The 24,216-nt window shown below is 32.4% G+C and overlaps 3 protein-coding genes across 6 annotated transcripts; 1 reads left to right on the top strand and 2 right to left on the bottom strand.

Moving 5' to 3' along the window:
- Positions 1–1,360: 1,360 nt before the first annotated feature.
- LOC123915614 lies at positions 1,361–8,967 on the bottom strand. Of its 4 annotated transcripts, none has more exons than XM_045966799.1 (15): positions 8,693–8,967; positions 8,364–8,559; positions 7,703–7,777; positions 7,260–7,340; positions 6,726–6,823; positions 5,901–6,147; positions 5,186–5,283; positions 4,786–5,032; positions 3,883–3,996; positions 3,568–3,684; positions 3,301–3,417; positions 2,665–2,721; positions 2,501–2,590; positions 2,329–2,420; positions 1,361–1,901 (listed from the first exon to the last, which is right to left on the bottom strand). In XM_045966799.1, exons 1-15 carry the CDS (start codon positions 8,798–8,800, stop codon positions 1,734–1,736), a joined length of 1,905 nt encoding a protein of 634 aa, XP_045822755.1. In that variant the 5' UTR covers positions 8,801–8,967; the 3' UTR covers positions 1,361–1,733. The 4 variants fall into 4 exon arrangements, with proteins under 4 accessions (XP_045822755.1, XP_045822756.1, XP_045822758.1 ...); XM_045966800.1 differs by having other exon boundaries at positions 2,329–2,384; XM_045966802.1 differs by lacking the exon at positions 3,883–3,996.
- Positions 8,968–10,392: 1,425 nt separating this feature from the next.
- Positions 10,393–12,838, top strand: LOC123915613 (protein kish-like). Its single transcript, XM_045966798.1, has 4 exons — positions 10,393–10,581; positions 10,700–10,806; positions 12,113–12,147; positions 12,474–12,838. Exons 1-4 carry the CDS (start codon positions 10,579–10,581, stop codon positions 12,539–12,541), a joined length of 213 nt encoding a protein of 70 aa, XP_045822754.1. The 5' UTR covers positions 10,393–10,578; the 3' UTR covers positions 12,542–12,838.
- A 131-nt stretch (positions 12,839–12,969) lies between these two features.
- Positions 12,970–17,752, bottom strand: LOC123915612 (bidirectional sugar transporter SWEET4). The gene is made up of 5 exons (XM_045966797.1): positions 17,497–17,752; positions 17,345–17,381; positions 13,712–14,090; positions 13,493–13,612; positions 12,970–13,378 (listed from the first exon to the last, which is right to left on the bottom strand). The coding sequence occupies exons 1-5, from the start codon at positions 17,540–17,542 to the stop codon at positions 13,208–13,210; spliced, it is 753 nt and encodes a 250-aa protein (XP_045822753.1). The 5' UTR covers positions 17,543–17,752; the 3' UTR covers positions 12,970–13,207.
- Between the last annotated feature and the right edge of the window lie 6,464 nt (positions 17,753–24,216).

The raw sequence follows: 24,216 nt of genomic DNA, 5'->3' as shown, positions 1-24,216 counted from the left end.
ATCTTATAAAAAAAATCTTAATATTAAAACTAATCCTCAAACTAAATTAGACGATCCAGTTAGCCGTATAATGGTGATAAAAATAAAAATTAAATTAAATTGTTTTGAACAATTCGTCTTTATATATGAAAATAAAGTACATGATTTAATGGAATAAGATAGAACATAAGGTTGAAACAAATTTTAAAACTGAAAATAAAAAGATGTATTTTAAAAATTATAAACGCATCTATATCAATGTTTGTCATAAATCTTTATTTATTTTATATTTTATTTTTTTGTGTTTGGAACACTAAATTTATCAAACTATATAGTATATACCAAATATAACTTTAAACTTTTTTTGAAAAAAATAAAAATAAAATTGAAACAAAACAATTTTAAAAAATTAGACATGAGATCAATCCGGGTAAATTTTCGCTTATCAAAAAAAAAATCCGGGTAAATTTTCAAGTCACATTTAAAAAAAAAAAACTACAATTGAACTTAATAACTACCGTAATAAATAAATTTTAAAAAATAACAAGTATTAAAAAATAATTATAAAAAATAAGAACTCAACCCAATTCAATCCAATTTTATTAGAATGGGTGAATATTAACTAACTAACTAACTTTTGGTTCAACTGAACTAACAATTCTTCGATCCAATTTTTTAAATATTAATGTAAAAGTGACATGGATCAAACACGAACTACGGTCTAATACTACTAAGCATGCTATTGTTGGATGCTTCGACGACATGCATAACGCATTGTTCATGCTTGTTTGATAATGAAAATCAGACTGCTAATCGACTGTTTTCCACTTTAAACTGAATAAAGTATTGGTTGCAAGTCAGAACTCAGAATTCCATAAAGTTCAATATTAGAATTATAACCTGTATGGATTAATTTTAAGTCGGGCAATAACCTTGTATACTCAGAAGTTCAAATGCATGGTTTAATAGTCATTTAGGTTGTGTTTGATAACACAAATAAGCTAGCTTATAGCTTATTATATGAGCTTATAAGCTTGTTTCAAAAAATTAGAGGTATTTGGTAACAAGCTTTTTTTACTAGCTTATAGTTTTTTGTCAGATGTTATTTCAAGTAGCGTTTGAGCTTATAGCTTATAGCTTTTTACACTTTATTCCATTTTTACCCTTTAATTTAATAACCACACTCTAAAAAATAAATTACCCACTATCAATTATGTCATTTAATATTTATTAACTACTTCAAAAGCTAATTTTACAAAACACTTTAATTTCAATTAGCTAGTTTTTCAGCTATCAGCTATAAGCTAGTTTTTCAGCTACAAGCTAGTTTATCAGCTATTAGCTAGCTTATAGCTTATTTTTACCCAACATACCCTTACACTAACATTGAAGCTTTTGCTTCTTCCTTTTTTTTTTTTTTTTTTAAATGGCAAAATGCAAAGGGAGGCTACCGGGATTTGGATTTGTACCCAGCAGATGCACATAACAATGTGTTGCTTGGCCGCGGGACTATCACAACTCTTCCATCCTTTTGTCATTTCTAATATAGACAAATAGCATGTCTAATTCAGCAGACAAATAGATGGGAAATGTTTCTTTTGTCATTTCAATCTTAATGATTATGTGATATAAGGTATATGCCGTATACCAAAAGGTTGCAGCAGGAACATAAAAACATCTAGGATGGTAGCCTTCCTTAACTCCTTAAGTGATAAGGAAAATAATATATACATACTTCTAAGATGCATTGCCCGTCAAAATCCAAGGTCAAAGCTTGGGAATGCTTCCCTTTCATGCGAGAACTCCTCAGCAGTCTCTCCTTCATTGGAAATGGGGCAAGAAGAATGACCACCCGGACTTGATATTAATAAGTCAAAATCTGCCTCATTGATATTTTCCTGAGCTTTCTTGTCTGAGTAGGGCTACATATACAATTTCATAACCACATATATAAATTTGAGACATCTGTAGATATTTCATTAGTATTTATAAAATAGACAAAATTCATTGAGCAAAAGTCCTTTTCTCCAGGTGCCAAACAATGCCGGATAAAAGTCCTCAACTATATGAAACTAATGCCTCAGATTCTGCATTCTTGTAGCCACTATTTTCTATTCAATCCTAATGATTGTGCTCTTGGATGCTTGTTAAAAAAATCAAGAAATAGAAAGTGACATTAAAAATCTTACTTTTCATTTAACACTTAATTTTTAAACACACTGACCAATCCTCTAAGAACAAGAGATAAAATAGTTGTGTTATGATGACGTCTGATCCACCACAGAAAGAAATTATATGAAATGACACCTATAGATAATGCAAACAGAGAGAGAGAGAGAGAGAGTAGACCTGGTTGGACATTTTGACGTTCTCTCTAAACTGGAAACTACCACCATCACATGCTGCTGCAGAACCCAAATTAAGCAGTGTTGATGGTGCTACTGAAATCTCAAAAGTCAAAACAAAGCTACTAAGATTGTCCAAAAAAAAAAAAAAGAGCAAGAAATCCATCATGACTTGCCTTTGGTAGATGCAATATCAGGGGATATCACAGTCTCCGTTGATTCCCTATCCAGAATATTTTGATATGACCTATTGGGAGATCGGCCACCTATAGAAATCCAGCATAGTGACTAAATTATTACCTCAAGAGAGCTTGATATCTAACCAGGTTACGTGTCTAACCTTTCACATAACAGTCATGAGGCTTAGGGTCTTGTAAAAAGAACAATATTTGATTAACTGCACAGAAACCAGAAATCAGCCTATGTTGATGAAGTGACAGACAAATAGTTGAGTGACATATGAAATTGAGATCAGCAGTGTTGATGAAGAGTCCCATGTCATATCACAGGCATGGATGCCTGTGTCTCTTTGTCACAGAATGATCAGGATGATCCAATTTTACCTTAGGCAGTTTATAATGTACTCCCTCCGTCCCAAAATAATTGTTACTTTAGGAATAAAATTTTGTCTCAAAATAATTGTCATTCTCACTTTTCAATGTAATACTTTCCAATTGTACCCCTAATAATTACTATATGCATTATTCCCAAGGAAACAAACCTATAACTAATAGGGGTAATTTAGTAAAAATATTATTTCTTTTAACAACATCATTACATTTTTTAATATGTGTGAAACAACCTTAAAAGACAATCTTTTTGAGACTGAGGGAGTATCTTACTTCGCAGTTGATAATGCATATTATCACCATTCACCAAGTTATATTTTGATATTATTTTTTCCCTTCATTATGTAATATTAGAGATGCCAATACTAGTATGAGTATGTAACTCAATATAGGCCAGAGGTACGGACCATCACGTAAAGGCTTGACTACTGGGACTGTCTTGTTTGATTTTATCGCTTCTATCCCGGCAAATTGAGAGTTCAAGTCTGTATCTTGCCGAAAACAAGGCCGGCTCGGAGGTTGTCCTGCATGATATGCCATAAATAGATGAGTGAAAAATCATAACCTGTTCAGAGCCTACCCCCAGACAAGTTTCCTACTAGAGGAGGGAGAAAGAAGTAATGCAAACAGGAACATGACGATTAGAGTCGAGGCCAGAGGTACCAAGTACAAACCATCGTGTAAAGGCTTGACTACTGGAACTGTCTTGTTTGATTTTATCTCTTCTATCACTGCAAAATGAGAGCTCAAGCCTGCATCTTGGCGAAGAGAAGGTCTGCTCGAAGGTTGTCCTGCATGTATAACCATAAACAGATGAGAGTGAAAAATCAAAACCTGTCGACATCTCATTGAGACATGATTCCTGCTCATGGTTATCAGGGTGCACCCAATACCAATAGCATGTCTTTAGTTTTTTGTTTTTTTTTTTTGTTTAACAAATTAATTTTATTTGATTATGCAATATTAGAGTCGAGGCCAGAGGTACAAACCTTCGCATGAAGGCTTGACTACTGTCTTGTTTGATTTTATCTCTTCTATCACTGAAAAATGAGAGTTCAAGCCTGCATCTTTCCGAAGACAAGGCCTGCTTGAAGGTTGTTGTTCTGCATGGTATAACCATATACAGATGAGAGTGAAAAATCAAAACCTGTTGACATCTCATTCAAGACATGATTCCTGCTTGTGGTTATCAGGGTGCACCCAATACCAATAGCACGTCTTTAGTTTGTTGTCATTTATCAAATTAATTTTATTTGATTATCCAATATTTTGATGAGAATTGGTTAAAACAAGTAAGAAAAAAATCATTCAAACTTGAATCATGTGATACAAATTGGTGATACTAAATTATTAATCGCATTAATTCATGCATGTCTAGCACAATTTGAAGTTATTTGTGATTTACCACATGAAACCTTAAGTAAATTGCTAAATCATATCAAACCATGCTATTCAAACAGTCTTTTTTATTTCTAGAGCCAGATTAGGTGTTTATTATTGTGATTTTTGAGAATTATTTCCATATTCTTAGATTCCTTCTCGCTTACAATTTCACTGATTTGAAGGTCTGTATTTAAGGAGGGGTTCTTTCTGCTTCTAACTGGTTATTATTTTATATTTATTTTTTTGCATTCAATTTCTGAGATATCTGGTAACATTTAAGACAAGACAGAAGTTTTTATAGGGACAAGACTGAGCTTAAGAACACACATAAAAACCAAATGAGCAAAAAATATAATACAATGGAAATATATGTCATCTCTTAATGAGACCCTGGTATGCAAAAAAATAGAAGATAATAAGTTCAAAACAATCAAATTACAAGCACAGAAGTACAGAACTGTACAACCATACGCTAACTTGCAGAAACTTCTTAATAACTAAGGACTAACCTTTAGCAGTAGATGGATAGAGCTTGTGACAGGTCTTTTCTCCATGTCTTAGTTGTCTCTTCTCAACAACATTTTCGCCACCAGTCCCTCGTTCACTCAACTTCACCGGAGATTGATGACTACCTTCAGGTTCTCCGACATCAACTAAATGTCCAGCAAAATATAATAATTCGCCAGCTCTTATAACTTCATCTTTCTTTAGAAACCTGCGTTCTAGAGGTCTTTTGCTCAAATCATACAGTATGACCTGGAAAGAGAACATTAAAAGGAGAGTAACTAATAAATTTAACATATGTTTGCTTGTTTAAATCAGATCTATTGTTATTAAAAGATGGGAGTGAAAGAAACACATGGCAATACAAGGAGGGAAATGAAAATTATAGCAAGTGAAAAAATTGACCTGCCGCCCAAGGGATCCACACAATTCTAGTTGTAAAAAGCCATCATGAAACTTCTTTGCTTTTTGAGTTAATTGTGTTGTGTATAGGACATGCCATTCTACATTGAAAAGAGATATACAAGTGAAGCCAGAACACATAATGAAGATGAAAAAACTGAAGATAATCAAGGCAGAAAACAAATACAGCAATTAAGGACCAAAGGAAACTGAACATACACAAGCAGGAAGGAATCCGTAAAACAGAAAGAACAGGGCCCATTAATTGATTGACATATTGGTTCCGGTTGATTGATGATAAAACTATACAGCCATATATATGTTCACGGAATGTTGTATGTAATATCAGTTTAAATTTTAAGACTTTGTAAATTGATTATTTGAAACTCAGTTAACACAGTGTTGTGTTACTTGAAACAGTTATTGGGAAGATTATCACCATTCAAATGTAAGATCTGGTGTAAATTATGTATTTTAGTTCCAAATGGTGTCATTAAACAGAATAACTATATGCATATTCAACTCATTAACCAAATCACATCAGTGACTTGCGCATGCAGACTCTACACTTTTAAAACAGCTATAAATAACAGAACTGAGTAACAAGGACGAAAGTTATAGTGTAACTAGAATTGATTGGAAATATGAAATGCTAGTGAAATCCATAAGTGTCCAGCCAAATTCAACATATTTCAAAACACAAGAACTGTCAACTAACCACGTTTTCCAACAGTTACATGGGTATCATTGTCCAGAGAAGTTTGCTGTCTGTCTATCTTTTGTATTCTTTGTACATTAGTACAATTGCCTCCCTTAACAATGGAATCTGGTGTATGACTTCCTTGATCCTCACTAATGTCAACCAAATATGTATCAAATGCAACTGATTCACCAGGTTTAATTACGTCATCTTTCTTAAGAAACCTGCTATCTAAGAGATTCCTGTTTGCATCAAACAGCCTAACCTGAAATATAGAAAGAAGATGAAAGAATAACCATTTATTAAACCCCTCATACAATCCTGACTACAACTAGGACATTTAGCATTTAGAGCCAGTTTGGATAAAAAAGAAAACTACAAACAATTATGAAAACAAGTTGAAATGATGTTAAGTGTTTGGATCAGCATATTTTGTATTCAAAATAGCCTGTAATAAAAAATCACTGTCATCTATTCTAAAGGTTTCCAGCATGCATCAAACATTGTGACCTGAAATATTGAGAAAAGGGGAGAATAGACTATTTATTGAGCACTTCATCTAACCCGGACTGCAACTGATATCTAAATACTTGTAAGGACATTTAGTGTTGGTTTGTATTACCAGGTATTGTGTCCAAATAGCTTGTAGTCAAAATATTACTGTGAGTTCTATTTTCCCTAATATTTTCGCTAATCCAAGCATGCTAATAACCATAATACAAGAAGGATAACAAACAAAAAAATGATTAAGGGTGTATCTATTAAAATGACCTCACCAATCATATCCTGAAATCAGCGCATATATTGATTTTCTATAAAAGAAATAGACATTTGAAAGTTAACCTGTGCCCCTCGAGATCCGGAAAAAACAAGTTCTACAAAACCATCATGGTACTTCTTTGCCTTCTGAGTCATTTGACTGGTGTATAGAACTTGCCACTCTAATTGGATATAGAAAAAAATCTGGATAGTTAGAAGATAGATATACCAAAAAAGGAAGTTTCTAACACATTATGTCCTACAACATACTGTCAGGTTCACTTTGTATCTCGACTTTGAATTTAAGAGAGAGTAAATAGGCAGAATCTATATTGCATTTCCATTTTTTGCACCAGAATGGAAGAGGAAAAAAAGTAAAATTAAAAGGTATGCAGAGCAGGATCAAACCAGAGAGGCATTCTTCTATAGGCACAACCACAAATAAATTTTACTTAGGCACACAAACACAAATTTAATAAATTAAAATAAAAATATTATTGTTTCATCAATCAATGTCATTTTTTATTAATTTTTTTCATCTTTATGTGAGTGTGCCTAACAATAAAGTGGTGTGGTTGTGCCTAGGTTAGACTTTCTCCAAACCAGAATGACACTAACCTGTTGTACTAGGTTTTGGTGTTTCATGACTGATCTTTGGTGACTCGTACTTAAGAATTTCTCTCTTCTTATTCTTAAATTCTGCAATGTTACAACCATACTAATTATACAACTATACTGCACTGCAGATCATAATGTGCATGTCCTAGAGGCTACAGCTAATCAACTATCATCTTCGCTTGTAGCACTGTAGAACAATGACACAAAACTGCATAAGGAATAAGTTGATAAGAAACACCTATATATAACAAATAGGAGCAAAAATACACAAACACTTCCCATGAAACTGTGGACACGCTAATCTTCTTTTTGTACTTTGAAGATATGCATTATACCATAATAGTTTGAACTCTTAAACACTCAACAAGAATATTCTAAAAGCGCAAACATATTTTCACAACGTTTAGGAGCCAAATTCTGAAAATAATGATACCAGTGTTAACCTTTGATAATTTTTTGTGACGGACTGAGAGGTTTCCGTGTCCGCTCAATAGTCTCCTTTGCATTACTTTTGACGTCTTTTGCATCAACACACAAACCAGAAAGACAAGCAGTAAATTATGATTAAGGATTTGAAATAAAATATGTAGAATTCAAGCAAAAGAATACACACACAAATTAGTTAAAATTAGTTGAAATTTATTAAAGGCAATTGCAAGTTGGTTAGAATTAATTTCAAGTTGATTAAGATCAGTTAGCTTAGTTAAGATCACAAAAAGTGTGTCATACACTCATTGTAATCAACTCGCAACTACCTTTAACAAACTCCAATCCAACTATGGGTCTCTTTGGATTAGCTTATTTGAACTCACCTATTAGCATAAGCACATATGGTGACATGTTCATGAGTTGTTTTCAGCTTATTTCGATAAGCTCTCCAGGAAAAAGTTATCAAAACAGCTTATAGATTATACGAAAACAGTTTGACTTCATTTTATCTTGTGTTATGAAAATAGCTTATTCATAAGCACTACTAATATGATAAACGATTATGTTATAAGCTGAAAATAAGCTGTTTATCCAAAAAGATCATAATTCTATATTGTGTGTGTGTGTGTGTCCGCGTGCGCATAAACTTAGAATAGATTATGATAGAGTTGATACCAGTAGTTCTGAATCTGGAAACATTCTTTTGTTTTATATCAACATTCAAATGAGGTTGAGGCTTGTTTTCTCCCTCGAGACTACCGATATCAACAAGGTGACTATTGAACGTCAAACTCTCACCAGATTCAACAATTTCATCGTTCTTCAAGATCCTACACTCCAACAATTTCTCGCATTCATCATACAGCGATAACTACACAATAATTGAGCGAAAAACTTCGTGAGATTTAGCAGTCGAGTAAAATCAGTATCAATTTCAGATCTGAATAAACGATTGATTCAAAAAATTGGCGGTAATTTAGAGTGTGAGAAGATTTAGGGAAAACCTTGCCGGTGGAAACGTTGAGCACTAGGAATCCGTCTTGGTAGACTTTGCGTTTCTGTTTGACGTGTTTTGTGTATGTTACCGTCCATCGCTTCTTCGAATCAGACATTGTTGGAGTGAACTCGTGCACACGGAGACTGAAACTGATTGTTGATTGTTCGTTTACCTTTTGAATCTTTCGTAACCAAAATTAGCGAGGTGATAACGCGGGAAAAGGAGAGAATGTAGTTCTTCTCGTAACATGATGAAACGAATCGTTTTAGAGCAGCTATGCTAATTTTCTGCTTTTAAATTTTTTTTTTTTTTTGAGTGGATTGCTTTTAATTTAATTAAAATTAAAGGGGGAAAACAAATTGCTATTTATTTTTTTGTATTTTGTTGGTAGAATTATAAAACAAAATTATAGGTTTAAATGTTTTTAATTTGGGCTATCCAATCGTGTAAAGATGACCATCACGAGTCACAGCCTTTAAGTTTTATAATTAGATTAGAAAATTATATCGAAATAGAAACTCTATAAACACGGTTTAAATATGGTTTCACATAGGAGTTACGTTCTTTTCCATTTTTTCTCTCGATTACTATAGTTTTGACGAGTTTTAAAACATGTATTAAATAATTTGACTCACCTAATGTCACATCATTATAATTATATTTATATTTTCAAAATTTTATTAATGACAAAAATGGAGAAAGTAAAAAATAACACCAAACACTCTTTTTCTTTTTTACAAAAAACAAACTCATAGTATTTCATTCATCACAATAGAAAACATAATTGGAGAGGATTCAAATCACCGGATAATATGTAATCAAATATGTGGTGACTAATAAACAATTTTGACATCCTTGCTAAGCTATGGGCGACATAATTTGTTTGTCTTTTGTGTGAAACTTATCATAAATTTGAATTAAAAAACTAGAAGTGATTTACGTGCTTTCATGATACTACGAAATTTGATACGGCCGCTAGACTTATCAACAATGTTACCCACCACTACCTTTCAATCTAACCCTATTAACATTTTCGACACTTCCATCTCACCGAGCCACAAAATAGCTTCTTTCAACTTGATCGTCCCTGCTTCCATAGTCGGGGGTGGGGTGTACCTTTAAACCACATGGTTTTTGCTTTGATAATCGGCCTCGGTTGATACAAATGCACATATCAACACCAAAGCAGTTCAACCCATGAAAGATTACAACATCTACATTACATATCCATCTCTTTATCTATCGGTGACTATCATCCCACTTTGTATGTAATAATTTATATATAGGATCAGATGGAGTAAAAACTCTAGTAAATACAATATCCAAAACTTTCTTTCTAGTAACACATCTTGAGTATATAGCATGTTGGTGAGTTTGGGGGAGCTCGAGAGAAACAATGAGTCAATGCTCCAAGACCACAGGAGAGGGAGACACCACATCCAAACCCAATACATTAATGAATTAGGTTAATGAGTCAATTCTCTTATAAATCAAACATTCTTCCCATACATAGTCGATATGAGATTTAACCACTCACACTTGAAACTCAATATTTTTCCTTAACGTCTCGGTCAATTCTCTCTAGTGTCATTTTGGGTTGGCTAATTTAGTTTTTTTTTTTTTTAAAAAAAAACATTTTTCAATCACTCAACAAAAAGAAATAATTTTTTTTTTGTTCAAGAATTAATAATTTCCTTATTGCCTCGCTTTCTTTTTGATACCGCGTCAGTGTAGATGGAGTTGCAAATGCAAGTGATTGACGGTGGGAGGCTGAAAGTATAAGGAAACCGCCCGAACCCGCTGATTCCATCTCCCGCCACCAGATCAAATCTCTTTTTCGAAGATCCGTCACTGTAAATTGAAATTCCACCCAACACAACCAGTGAACCAGATATGGTACTATTTTTCTTCTTCTTCTTCTTCTTTTCAATCCCAATGTTTCATTTGATTCTTATCACTCTGTCATGATGTAGCCTTGTAATTTTATTTTACATGCCTTGCATTGCATTTGCAGTCTGCTCTCTTTAATTTTCACTCTTTTTTGACGGTTGTGCTGCTCGTCGTTTCTACCTGCACTTTCCTCAAGATGCAGTTCCCTTCCATCCTCCAACACAAAACTGGGTATTATTATTATTATTATTATTATTATTATTATTATTTCCTATTTACATTTAACATCAAACTTAATTAATGCTATCATTATCAATGTCATGTGATATAGGAGTATATTATGATTACTGCACATGGATGTCAAAATTAAATTTTGCATTTTAATCTAGAGATATTGTTATCCATATATATGCTTAATTCCTTTGTAAAGCAATAGGGTTTGTTACTGGAACTTGGCGAGGTTTTAAACACCGACAAGTTTTACACATTACTCCATCCCATCTTTATTATAAGAAACAAATTATTTTTAGGTTAATTGAACAACAGATGTATCTGATCTATATAGAAACTTTAAAGAAGATATCCTTTATTGTAGAAAACAGAATAAAACACTAACTTGGTCCCTAAATTACCGCGCTCTCTCCAATTCGGCCCTTGAAGTATAGAAAGTAGAAACCTACTAGAGGTAGGGAAAAACACTGGGTTGTTATTGTTTTCAGTACTGCATTGTCAGATGGATCATTAGGCTTTGTTCGAGAGAAACAAGAGGAGTCCAAGTTTCCTCTGTATCATGATTTGACACCTTTATATGGCCGTGCACATGTTCATTCTGCTCACCTCTCCCAATATTTGCATTTGATCACAAAATAAAATTGTCTGCATTTTGATGTAGTGTAATGATGTTCCTAAGTTTAAGGTCATGGCCAGCTTATGGAAAACACTATCCTATTTAACTTGGCATTGACTATTGAGTTAGTTAAGGAATCTGATATATTTTTAAGTTGAACTTTTTCAGATATTTGCTTCATAATGGATCCGAAGCAATTGGTATAGAGTTAGTTAAGGAATCTGATATATTTTTTAAGCGGTGGTTTTTTTTACATATTTGCTTCTTATAGATTTGAACATTGCTGAAGTATGATACTCAATTCATATCACTTAAAGATTTGGCATTTGTTTGAGAGCAAAATAAGATCAAGTAAATTGGTGGGAAAAGTAGGGGGAGTGGATGTAGATTCTCTTTGAGGGGGGGACAGCTGATAAGAATTTGTTTTGGAAGGAAATGAAAGTGCGGGCGAAGTTCTACCACCCTCTCCGTCCCAAAAATACCTTTAAGGTTTATTCACACAAGTCGCATGAAATAGGAAATAGTTTCATCTCATACTTTGTTTCTTTAGTGTCTTTCTTCTTGTGGCTTCGCTTGTTCAATTATGCATCAATGACCAGTCCTCTCTTTTTGCCTCAATCTCTATTAATTGTTATTGCAGCGTGTATATGATTTTCAGATACTCATAAATTCTTAACTATTACCATGTAGGTTTCGGGGATTCTTTTGGAAGGCTGCTAGAATAGGTTAGTCTTTCACTCTTATGATTTTTCCTAGAATCAACAGTTAAACTTATAGGTCAGTTTGCACAGGGTCTTAACTTTTTCTAAGCGTGTTCTCTTTTGCTGTCTTGTTAATAAAGAGGCACATCCCCACTAGGAACAAAAGCTTAGCTGATTTTACTATTCACCTAAAGAAAATGTTTGCTTAATTTTATTATTCATTGACTCCTCATTTGGAGACTTGGAACTCAGTACAATGTGTCAACTGTCAAGTGGATTCTAGGAAGTTTAGTTTGCACCGTGGCTTTAGTTTTCCCCTTGACTACTTTCATTTACATGATATTGTGCAGGTGAACGTTTAAGTCCCTGGGTGGCCGCTGGTTGTTTTACAATGGGCGTATCAATTATATTCTTTTGAAAAGGGTTTTCTCTACAAAATCTGAAGCAGTTGTCTCTCTGTTCATCACCCTGGACAGTCCTCTAGGGTTATGCAATGATGACTGTGCCTCACTGACTTGAATTTTTTCCAACTTTGTTTGTGTTTTAATCAGGGATATCCATTTTCCTTTTCCCCCTTCTCGCCTGATTCAGCTTGTTGGTTATTATATGTGTTATTTGTGAAAGCCCCATATTTAAGGGGCTTTATGGCATGTATGTATAATTTTTTGGGAAGTCCTCTTCTGGACGACAAAAAAAAGCGTTTGTTCTGGATGTGTACATCGAAGTGATGTTGAGGGTGCGGAAAATCTTCCCTAATTTGTCCTACCCAAGTGTGGTGGTCACGAACAGCCTATTCAATAATCGATTGTGCTCTGGAAGACTATAAATAAATAACAACGATTAATATTGTGAATATATTTAAGATATTTAGAAGTTAAAGTTCCGGTATTCAACCCAAAAGATGCAAAAAGGTGTTCAATACTTTCACTTAATGAGCTTCAGACATTGCTTCAGGCAATGATGGTATTGCATCGTTGAAAACAAAACATTCCAACAAGGTTGGAAACAAAAGAGGATAGGACATTAATTTAATAGTAGCAATGGTGAAAGGATAAAGACTGGTCATTAATTTAATCCATCATGGTCAATGATTTGTCTTGGATCGTTGGTCACTATTGCCAACCACAACCTGCGACAGGTCCACCTCTGTTTTGTTGGCTTTTCTAGCCGCTATCTGCATTTTTGTGGATTTGTAATAGGTGACATATAGAATCAGTTGCGCCACAGAAAACAATGTTCCAATCCCATTTGGTACCTGAGTGTTAAGAATAATAATCATGAGTCATTTATTTGCTTCACAACTATTTTGTTATCATTGATGAAGAAGGGAAAGAAAGTTCATATAAAAATAGATTCAAATTATTTTTACAGTGATGAATGGGTCGAATTCAATGAGAGCATAAGTGGTCCATGCGACGCCATTTCCAAAGGAAGCAAGAGATATAGAAAGCGGCATGTACTCAACGCTTTTAGTCATGATCACCAATTTCTACACCACAATAGTAAATTTTATCAAACACTTCAAATTCAATCTAAATGCATTCAAGACCAAAGATTTGGATTAAGTGTTTGTTTGATGATTACGCACCATGACAGCTAAAGGTGCAGCATACATCATAATGTTGAAGATAATGCAGGTGGTACCAACAATTGCAGAACGTTTCTTGACGGTGTGGACAAGTCTCAATGTAACGAAGGTAAGAGTTGCAATGAAAATGAGTTCGACAACTAGCCACAGAAAGACCTTGAGTCGTTTGTTGCGGTTAGAGTAAATCAAGAAGAGCGTGACATATATGATCTCAACCACACAGCCTGAGCCGTTGATGGTTACCACAAGCACGCTATCCGGGTGCACCATGGGTAGACCGTACAATGTCCACACCATGCAATTGGCAAGTGTTGCTAAGTATGGTGCTGGTGAAAATTGTTCCACTGATCCTTTCTTCCATATCTCTATAAAAGTTGGCCTGCAGTATATTTCATTTCAATTTAAATAAAGAAAACAATTAATATATACAAATCATACAAGAGCCATTGTTCTTTTACCTAGAAAGAAAACTTAGTCAAAAAGAAAAAGGAAAAGGAAATTCTTGCATCAATATGACATTACAGGAACAATGAATAAAAAAATAATCCAAGATATGTTAGTACTATTAATGAAAACTTTAATTCATGTTAAAGTATTTCAATGTTTTCATAAATTTTCATAACTTTTATTATCTTCGTACATGAATAATTGATCACAAACAATGCATTGAGAGATGGTAAAGGGAGATGAATTGCCTCCAACTTGTCTGTTCAAAAATGGGAGAGCTAAGGACTGGTTGGTTTCAGTTTCTAAATTTAGTTGGTAGACATATTGGTAGGTCAGCTTAATTACTTTAACAAATAAGTGGGGGGAAAAAAATGAAAACTTTAAAAGAATAATTAACAAGTGAAATGAAAATATGAATAAGAATACAAATTAATATAAAGGTGTATTTACTTAGTTGGGATGACGAAAAGAAAGAGATGCAAAAAAGAATGGAGATATACATAAAAAAACATGTCGAGTACTATCAATTTGCAACTATTTTTTTTACTAAAAACAAGATCTTATTTATATGCATTGCCAATTTAAAAGAGTTTTTACATGTCAATTAATCATAACTCTTTCATCATTAAAAACATTTCGCTTTTGTTACGATATTTTTTTTACACCGATATATTGAAAATGGAGTACTTTTTCTCATAATTCAATGGACTTTACCCACTTTTTTAAAGGGTATGCCTTTTTTTGTTGCTTATATTCAAGATCGGGGAGTAAAACTCTTAAAAATATCAAAGAAAATGCTTAACAGTGTCCTTGAGAGTTGAGACAATGATTAAAGAAATAAAAATGATAATATCAAAGAAATTTTTCTATTTAAAACTTTTATCTTTGTTCCTATTTTTGTTTTGTTAACCATTGCCCCAGGATCAATCTCTATACCCAAATATCAATTATAATCATTGCAGGCTTTTTCTAATGTGAACAAGTGTGCTAAGTCTTGTATGATGCACAAACTCCATTTTACCGTTGGATGAAAAGATCCATTAAATGTTATTGTGTATTATATCCATACTAAATCATTTCTCATCTCACTCTCTCTCATCATTTCATTCTTTCACATATCTCTTCTGTCTACAACCACTTCCCCAAACTAACAACCCCTTTCTCAAAATTCTCATCACTACTTTCACCCTAAGAATCTCCCTCAGCATCACGTCAACTTTCAAACCCATCTCCATTGTATTCGCCGCCGTGACCCAAACCCAATACTCCTATCCGGTCTTGCGCCACCCTCCCTGAAAACTTCCTCGGCCGTGCCCAATTGGAACGAGTCACAAGTAGAGGTAAGTCAATCATTAGAGGAAATTAATCATTACTAAAGTGGACACCATTGTTGAACAAAAAATTAAGAAAATAATTTAGAGCGGACAGTAAGAACCAGATCTGAGATTGATGACAAAAAATCATAGTTGACTGGTCTGATTGGGATCAAATCTAAAATTGTAATAGTAAAGGAAATCAAATCTAATTTTCATATCTGAATCGCGCGTGAAAGATGGAGGATGGCGGTGGTTGTGGGTGGTGATGACGGTGGAGGTGTGGTTGTGCTGGCAGCATTGGATAAACTTTTCACTGTTATGGGCGGGTGGTTGGTACTGTTATGTTACGATTTACGAGAGAAAGAAGAACACGCGTGAGTTGGAAGAGAGAGAAATGACATAAAGAATAATTAGGTGTGGGCAGACCATATTATTATCATGTGATACATTTTAATCCCACAATCAAAATTGGTGTTACACCATGAAAGATATGATAAGGTCAATCATTGCATCATTATAAACATTTCACTTTTGTCATAGTCTTATTTTTAAAGTCATACACATAATTGGTTGCGTTGTCAGTATAAGATTGTTTACGCTGAGCATAAAAGTTAAATTCTTAAAAATATGTTGAATTGTGATTAAAAAATGTTAATGAAATGTAAGTAGTACTCCAACTTTGATGGTATTCATTCATTTCAACTATTTTTAGGGGGACAAAATATAAATAGTAGTACTAATTAGTACCACCTGTTTTGGTATTTCAACTCCCTTTTCCATCATATGCCCAAATTTTAGTAATACAGTACTGTTTAGGTTTGGGAGGGATTTCAAATTTCAATGGGTGGAGGACAGTAAAAGAATGAAGAGAGGTTTAATTACATTGCAGTGGTACTATTTTGTTTGGTTGATGAGAATCACTAATTTATTTAGTACAACCTAAGCTGTTTTGGAGTTTTTTTTTTTTTCTTTTCACCACCGGTATCCAGTTCACTGAACCACCTAATCTGATTTGGGGATCAGGTCTAACATCAAGTGGTTCAAGCCTCATCTCTCAATCGTAGTTGCAGAAGATCAAACCGTAATCTTCCCTACCAAATACAGCGTCAATCACTACTGAAATAATTAATCATCATATTTTGGAGTTGCACTTCTTTTTTCAAATCCCTAAAATCTTCTGACCATTCTGGCTTTTGAAATAAGAGGATATTTTATGTAAGTATGCATATGTTTTAGTCCATACATGATACATCTAAAATTTTATAAACCAGATTGTATTTTCTGCCATCTTTAAATATAACTAAATCATGACATGTTGGCTAAGTTACTTTTTAAAAATTTTGTTAATAATTCACAATATTTTTTTACTTATTATATTATTTTTACAAGTTTATCCTTTAAAAAAAAACTAGTTTATATTCTCATTACAGTATTTCTTGTTAGTTGCAGAGAAAAATGAAAACTATTATATAAAAAATTGTGGGTATTTTTTTTATGAAATAACATCTTACAAAAAGATAAAAAAAAAACTTATATTTAGGGATGGAATAATAATATTGAACCTTTTCGGCTAAGGCATTTAGTTTCGCCGGTCCAACAATTGTTTGGGGCCAGCAGCATAGGCTACTAGCGGATGTCTCTCTACTACCAAGGAACAGGTTAGAATCCCGAAGCACTATAGGCCTAACTTATTATTCGATATAACGAGTAGCACCTTGAACTAAAACCCTTATCCCCCAACTGATCTAAGATTTTAAGCATTTTGTATGAAATTTTAAATTTAAATTATCTAATAAAATAATGTCCATTTATAAAATTTACAGAGAAAAGTTGCTAATTAAAAAAAGGATCAGAGTGAGATGAAGCTTACACTGGGGACAAGAACAAGAAGCCTGAGATTATATTTCCTGAAGTTATGAAAATTGCGAAGAAAGAGAGATCCATAAGAATGAAAAAATAAAAAATAAAAAAAATAATAAAATTATATAGACATATATGCTTAGTGAAATAAACTTGACCAACCTATAATTCCAACAACTGTTCGAGCAATATGTGCTGCTGCAGTCATGATTCAAAGGTGAAAGAATTGTTTTAGTTGAAAGTGATGAGATATGAAATGTGATAATAAGGAATTAAGCTAGAAGTAGCTAAATGAAATTTTTTGTATTAATTATAATAAGGTTGATCATATGCATGACATGTATATATTGATGGTAGGTTGAGACATATGTGAGTGATCATATAGTAAGTGCTTCTTAAATAGCACAAAACATAACACACTCTCTATGCTAACTCCTTTAATTTCTCACTCTCTTAGTGAGATGCTTAGACCCTACTCACCAAGCTCTACAGTCATTAGAAAGCGACTAAATTCCTCTATGTTTTTCATTCACAAAAATAATATACTAAGTTGTTTAATATATAGTGTTTCTATTTCTAACAATCCTCTTTGCCTACTAATACTATATTCAAACACCCTTTCTATTTTTTTCCTAGGGACTTAGATTGACTACTACGTTAAAAAAATAAGTTAGTTCAGTTGAATATATGATTAATTCAATTGACGGTTAAAATTGTGATTAATTAAACACGTAATTAATAAAAAAAATTACAATATTAAACATGATTAAATTTATCATTTATTCAACTGAATTAATCATAATTTCTCATGTGGTTAATCAAAGTGTCACGGATGTAGAACAAATTAGGTGGTCATGAAATATTTTTGTGTATATATATTGTTGGGCCACGATGGGGCAGCCAATGAGATCATTAACATTGGACTTAAGAACAATTTTACAAATGATTTGGACAACACACTTTAACCCAAAACTTTAAGGCGCTAGCTAGATTTATGGGTCATCTCACTTATAAAGTGTTTAACCTTTACTTTTCTAAGCAATATGAGACTTAACTCAAGTGTGAGTCATTCAATTCATTATATGCTCCCCTTCAATTCATTAATTACTACATCTGGTTTTTTTAATAAAAGACAACCGCGTCAACAAAAATTTATATAACTGGTTCATATTTGTTGACATTGACATTAAAGAATATTTAATATATAGGAATGTGACAATTTATTTAAGAGAAATACTACTCGTAGCGAGAAAGAAAAAAAAAACTATGGTGAAAACATCCCGACGCTACTCGAGGGAGATGCTTCTTTATACCCTAACTTATTCAATTTATAAAAATTATGATGTGAAGTTAGAGAAAATGCAAACATGTTGGGAATTTTGGGACACAGGGCTATTTTAGTAATTAGCCAAATTAAAATGATCTATTTTATATAAGGTTTATGGTTATGAAGTAAGAATTTAATTGTCATGAGAAATATTTTCTAAATACCACAAGTGTTATTTCAAATTTTTATTTTTTTTTGCATAATGTATTATTTAAATTTTAGTTCATATTACACTTTCACTAAATAATCTCCAGTCTCCACCATTAAATTAAGTTTGGATGGCCAAAATCAATCTGCAATTACCCTTACGAACTAGTTTGAATTATGTCATGTACCTAATTGTTTCTTGTATTTGTAGTCACGTAATTGATATAAGAAATTTAAAATACCAGTGTAATTAGAAGGAAAATTGATACTTAATAAGAAATCTAAAATAGTACTACCTCTTTGTCAACAAAATAAAAATAAAAATTAGCACTATCTCCGTTCCTTTTTATATTAGACAAATAATTTTTTAAATTCATTAAAGTATAGATTAAATACATGGGAGGTTATGGTTTTAGTTTTCAAGTTCTATTTCACTCCCCGTCAGGGATTCTTTTCACCTTTACCTCACGGTACTACTTCACTATCGGTCACCCAGGAGTATTTAGCCTTGCAAGGTGGTCCTTGCTGATTCACACGAGATTTCACGTGTCCCATGCTACTCGGGTTAGAGCATATGACAGTTCTGTGATGCTTTCGGCTGCTTGGGTTCCTCCCAACACTACCACTTGGGTTCCTCCCCCACAACCCCGTTTTCACGATTTAGACCGCTCCCATTTCGCTCGCCGCAACTACAAGAATCACTTTTGCTGTCTTTTCCTCTGGCTAAGTATTGAGAATTGAACCTAAAATTTATAATATATCATTTGTCTTAAGTAATTGTGAGTAACCACCACAAACATATAACACTCACACGACTCTTCTTTTTTTATTTGCATGCCAAACTCCCTACCGGAACATTAGGACCACATGACTTTGCTCGCCTTTCTTTTGTGCCAATTTCCCAATTGGGAAAGAATTTTTAAAATTGAATTGCTCTATTGTGCTATGTTTTTTCCATTTTATTTCTATTTTAGCAATACAATGATATGGGTCTATAGTCCAAATTATGGGAGGGTCCAAATTCGATTTTGAAAAAACTATTCTTTTTATTAAATTTTACTTATAGTGCAATTGAATTTTGAATTATTAGATGAATTATAATATAATATATAATCTTGTGGTTAAAGTTATTGCTCTAACCTTTTGCATTGCAAAAAAATTGCTCGAATAACTATTATTGTGTGTTTGAGCTTAGGCCCCGTTGAATACAAAAAAAACTATTATTGTGTGTTTAGTCAGAGGGGAATAGATATGAGGAGGAGAAAGAATATTTTAAAGGAGGATACTTAGGTACATTGTCTAAGGCTCTATTATGATTGATAAAATATAATGTAATTGAGCGGAATGGAGTAGAATGAAGCGTAATGCAATGAAATAAATCTTACATTTTATTGTTTGGTGGAATAAATTTGTCATTCAATCTTTTATCTTTAAATTGGGGGTTACAAAGTTGAATGTAAGTTGCGATATGGGATGAAATTAATTTCATCATATTCTATTTGTTATTTTTTACGAGTCTCACCAAATTATTTGGATTCCATATAAATTTGGTGTGACTCATAAATTTGCACAAATAAAAGAGTGTGCTGAAAAGAGTGTGACAAATGTAATGCTTTGGTTTTTTATATTGCTCTCGACTAATCCTTAAAAAATAGATTTTTAAAGTGAAATGACACATTCTTTATAAACTCATTTCGAACATTATATTTTTTACTTAAAAAAAATTTAAATATTAAAGATTTGTTATCAATATTTTTATGTGTTTTTTTTTAACCCTTTTGTTCTCGGGGAAAAGGGTCCCAGTAATCCAAAGTTCGGCATTAAAGTAAGTAAAGTCTAACAATAAATAGTTCCCATCAGGAATCAAACTCGGGTTCTCTCGAAAGATTCATTCTAGAAGGAGCTCATTAACCACTTAAGCCAAATATCTTAGTTTTTATGTGTATTTTTTTAAATGTGTGTAAAGTGTATACAATAAAAGTAGTAATAAATGTTTGACAAAAAAAAAATAGTAATAAATATATATATATGCTGTAATTTTTTCCAATACCCGATTTCACCCCACTATGTCTAGCCCCAAGATGCCTTAGTTCAAATGGGCCATTAATCCTACCCAAAATAGCGATAACAAAAATTAATTTAGTCCCACTACCATGTTAACAGACAATTAATCAATATATAGTATATTACATTCAACAAAATTGTGACTCCTATTTTCTTGCTTGCATTTATTTTTTAATTATTGCTATAAAGAGTGCAATTTATTGAGTGAAACTATTGAGAAGTAGTGACACAACACTATCAAACAGTTCATGTTTGGAATTCGATAGGCTTCATTAACTGAAAGTGAAGCCTTTCCTTATCTATAAAGTAGAGAAGCAGGTTGACTCTGTTTAGAGAATGGGGTGACATGTATTCATGCATTATTATTTTATTTTATTTGATATTAATTCTATGATTCTCAAAAGAAAGTAAATCATGATAATTTAGAAATCGACTGCGAAGTAAATACTTCATCAAATAAAAGATTATTTTTATTAGGAATCAAATTCTGAGATTCTTCCAAATAATACATCATACAAAAATTTATTAACCATTTTAGACTAATTATTTGTGATGGGAACTCATCATTATTTTTTTTGTTTACAATGAGCTGGGGATCGAATCAAGAACTTATAGAGTACTACACAAACCCCTCACCACTAGAACAAATCTAGTGACTTTGAACTCGGCATTATACCACTAGACCAAACCTAGTGACTTTGAACTGAGCATTATTTGTTTGTGTTGATTTCATATGTTAGATTATGATGACATCTCATTCTACCTAGACCTAGTAGATAGAAAGGGAAATTTCTTTTGGAAAAATTCCACCTGTAAACAAAAACCTCTTTTGGGCCCACTAACCAAAGGGATTGATTCTATTTAAGTGCAAGTAGTTGTCTACTTTCTCATAGACCATATTTGGAAAATTAGGGTGATTTTTTTTTTTTTTTTTTGAATTTGAAAATTAGGGTGATATTAATATTATGATTTTGTTAAAATTTTAGTGGGTAGCTGTTGTTTACATTGCAGTAGTTGACAATGTTCCTGCCTCAGAAATGCATGTTCTACGATACAAGCTTGACATGGGATTGAAATTTTCAGTAATAAAATTACACACAGATTTATAATAGGACCATTTGATTTAAAAGGTGTGGCCAAGATTATTTTTAGTGGGTTTATAATTACATTAATTTAATCTCTCCAATCTATAATTAACGGTTCATATATAAAAATGTGTGTATTTTAATGAGTTGTAATTATATGATTGGTTGTGCTTAATCATTAATGCTTAGGTGAGGACTCACCTAAGAACTTCTCAACTTTGCATCATGTCCTACCACATTATATGTACGGATGATTCTGCAATAAGAGGGCAAGCTCAAATAATGATTGATATAAATTAAAAGAAATAATGTATCTTTAATTTATTTATGCAGACCCAGCATGAGCAGTTTGGATTAATATTAATAAGAGTTGAAATTCTCACATTATTTGATGAAAAGATGAATGTTGAACAACATATAAGAGATTCATAATTTAATATAATGTTTGACAAAAAATATTTCCATCTAATATTTGAATTTGAACTCAGTTCTCTTAAATAATATGTCATTTGATGAAACTTATTAATCACTTATTTCAATCACTTAGTTATACTATTTTGGAGACGAATATATAGTTTTATTAGAGATACAGATTAATAGTTTGTATCTAGAACTAGAAATAGAATGCATCTTCTCTATACATTACCTTTTGTGATTTTTTTCAAACATAATAATTCACAAAATATTGTAACCATACGAATAAAATTAAAAAGATAAGATAACGTTGGGTGAGATTGTCGGGGAAAAAACAAGACAAAACACTGATTGAATCTAAAGACCCTTGATTGTATACCGGTGAAAAATGAAGTGTGTGTCATGCAAGATAAATAAATTAAAAAATCATCAAGGGAACATACAAAATGAAGGGGATTATAAATGATACCGTAAACTAGTCAATCACCAGTTCACCACCCTCAAACATGACACAAACAAGAGAAGTAATAGAAATATTATTATTTTTTTGTCGTAGTCTAGTGGCTAAATATTTCACTTTAAATGTAAATAAGTGGAGCGCTCTGGGTTCGAACCCCGTTTCTCTTGCACATATAATGCGATATTCCTATCAATTGAGCAAAATTCACGGAAATAGAAATAGTATCTTTTAAACATTTTTTCTAACATTTTCTTAAAAAATCGGTGGAGCGTGTAAATAGCTTCTATTAACTTTTTTTTTATGTAGAAATTCCAATTAATAACCTGTATATTAATAAAAGAATAAAAAATCTTAAATGGATTTCAGTTAATTCGAAGATACTTAGTTTTTCTTAAAAAAAAACGAAGAATATGGGCCCACAAAATGATATGGAATTTTGTGTTGAATTGAAGCATATGTTCTTTGGAAGCTTACATGATATGACGATCCACTATGAACCTAGAGTTAACGAGGAGCTAACAACACAACATATACTAAGAATCTAATCCAACCTTTTATTTCGTCTTTGACAACAACATAATAAAGTATAAAGTATGCATTAGAATAACAATAGTAGTAGATGAGATTGAAATTGTCTGTTGTAAAACAATCCCACAGTTTCGCACTGTTTTGTATTTCAATCATTAATTATCATACTAGATGGATCAGATTACCTCATTTATAAAATTACTGGAAATATTCTCAACCACATGATTGTGATCGAATGGCCCTTATCTATTAAAATGTTCCGCTATAACAGCATGAAATCCTTTTCCTACTATGTAAGAAATATGTGTCTACGAAGATTTAAAACTTGATCACTAAGAAGTTGGATTTGGTTCTATATACTTGCTTTGCTACTAGTCATTTAAGCATTCACCCCATTAATTTCACCCCATTTCTTTTTTCTCAAAGAATTGAGTGACAAGATTCACACTCCGGAAAGAAGAAGAAAAAAGATTCACACATTCACCTTAATTAATATCTAATATCTTTGTTGCATTTTACCGTCTCAACCGTACTTTATAGAACATTTTCAGTCTTTTTATAATGACAGTGAAGTCAACAAACAAAAAATGACGATGAAATTTATTCATAAAAGGGTATGGGCACATGTTTATTTTACGCATAGATAAATTTGAATTTTGAAATCACAACTCAAGATTTCACCTTATAAAAGTTAATTCATGTATCATTCATTATAAACAAAGAATCAAAATCGTATTGTAGTAAAAAATTGTAGCATTCTCACAAATTTGAAAACATCAACAAATGCACTCAGCATTATTATCATATTCTCAAAGGTCAAAACTAACCTAAAAAATCATCATGTTGAAATTGAACTC

This window comes from Trifolium pratense, linkage group LG3, assembly GCF_020283565.1.
Source record: "Trifolium pratense cultivar HEN17-A07 linkage group LG3, ARS_RC_1.1, whole genome shotgun sequence".
NCBI classification, from domain to species: domain Eukaryota; kingdom Viridiplantae; phylum Streptophyta; class Magnoliopsida; order Fabales; family Fabaceae; genus Trifolium; species Trifolium pratense.
This window is presented reverse-complemented; position numbering and strand designations above follow the sequence as displayed.

What these genes read in the sequence shown, in the direction of transcription:
- LOC123915613 (XM_045966798.1), top strand. An exon ending in ATCCTCCAACACAAAACTGG is followed by an intron (nt 10,807 to 12,112) that starts GTATTATTATTA and finishes ATTACCATGTAG; the next exon opens with GTTTCGGGGATTCTTTTGGA. An exon ending in TTGGAAGGCTGCTAGAATAG is followed by an intron (nt 12,148 to 12,473) that starts GTTAGTCTTTCA and finishes GATATTGTGCAG; the next exon opens with GTGAACGTTTAAGTCCCTGG.
- LOC123915612 (XM_045966797.1), bottom strand. Translation starts at nt 17,542, where the DNA reads ATGACTGCAGCAGCACATATTGCTCGAACAGTTGTTGGAATTATAG. An exon ending in TTCTTGTTCTTGTCCCCAGT is followed by an intron (nt 14,091 to 17,344) that starts GTAAGCTTCATC and finishes AATATACTGCAG; the next exon opens with GCCAACTTTTATAGAGATAT. An exon ending in AATTCGACCCATTCATCACT is followed by an intron (nt 13,379 to 13,492) that starts GTAAAAATAATT and finishes CTTAACACTCAG; the next exon opens with GTACCAAATGGGATTGGAAC.
- LOC123915614 (XM_045966799.1), bottom strand. Translation starts at nt 8,800, where the DNA reads ATGTCTGATTCGAAGAAGCGATGGACGGTAACATACACAAAACACGTC. An exon ending in ACCAAAACCTAGTACAACAG is followed by an intron (nt 6,824 to 7,259) that starts GTTAGTGTCATT and finishes ATATCCAATTAG; the next exon opens with AGTGGCAAGTTCTATACACC. An exon ending in CTATCCATCTACTGCTAAAG is followed by an intron (nt 3,997 to 4,785) that starts GTTAGTCCTTAG and finishes TATACCATGCAG; the next exon opens with AACAACAACCTTCAAGCAGG.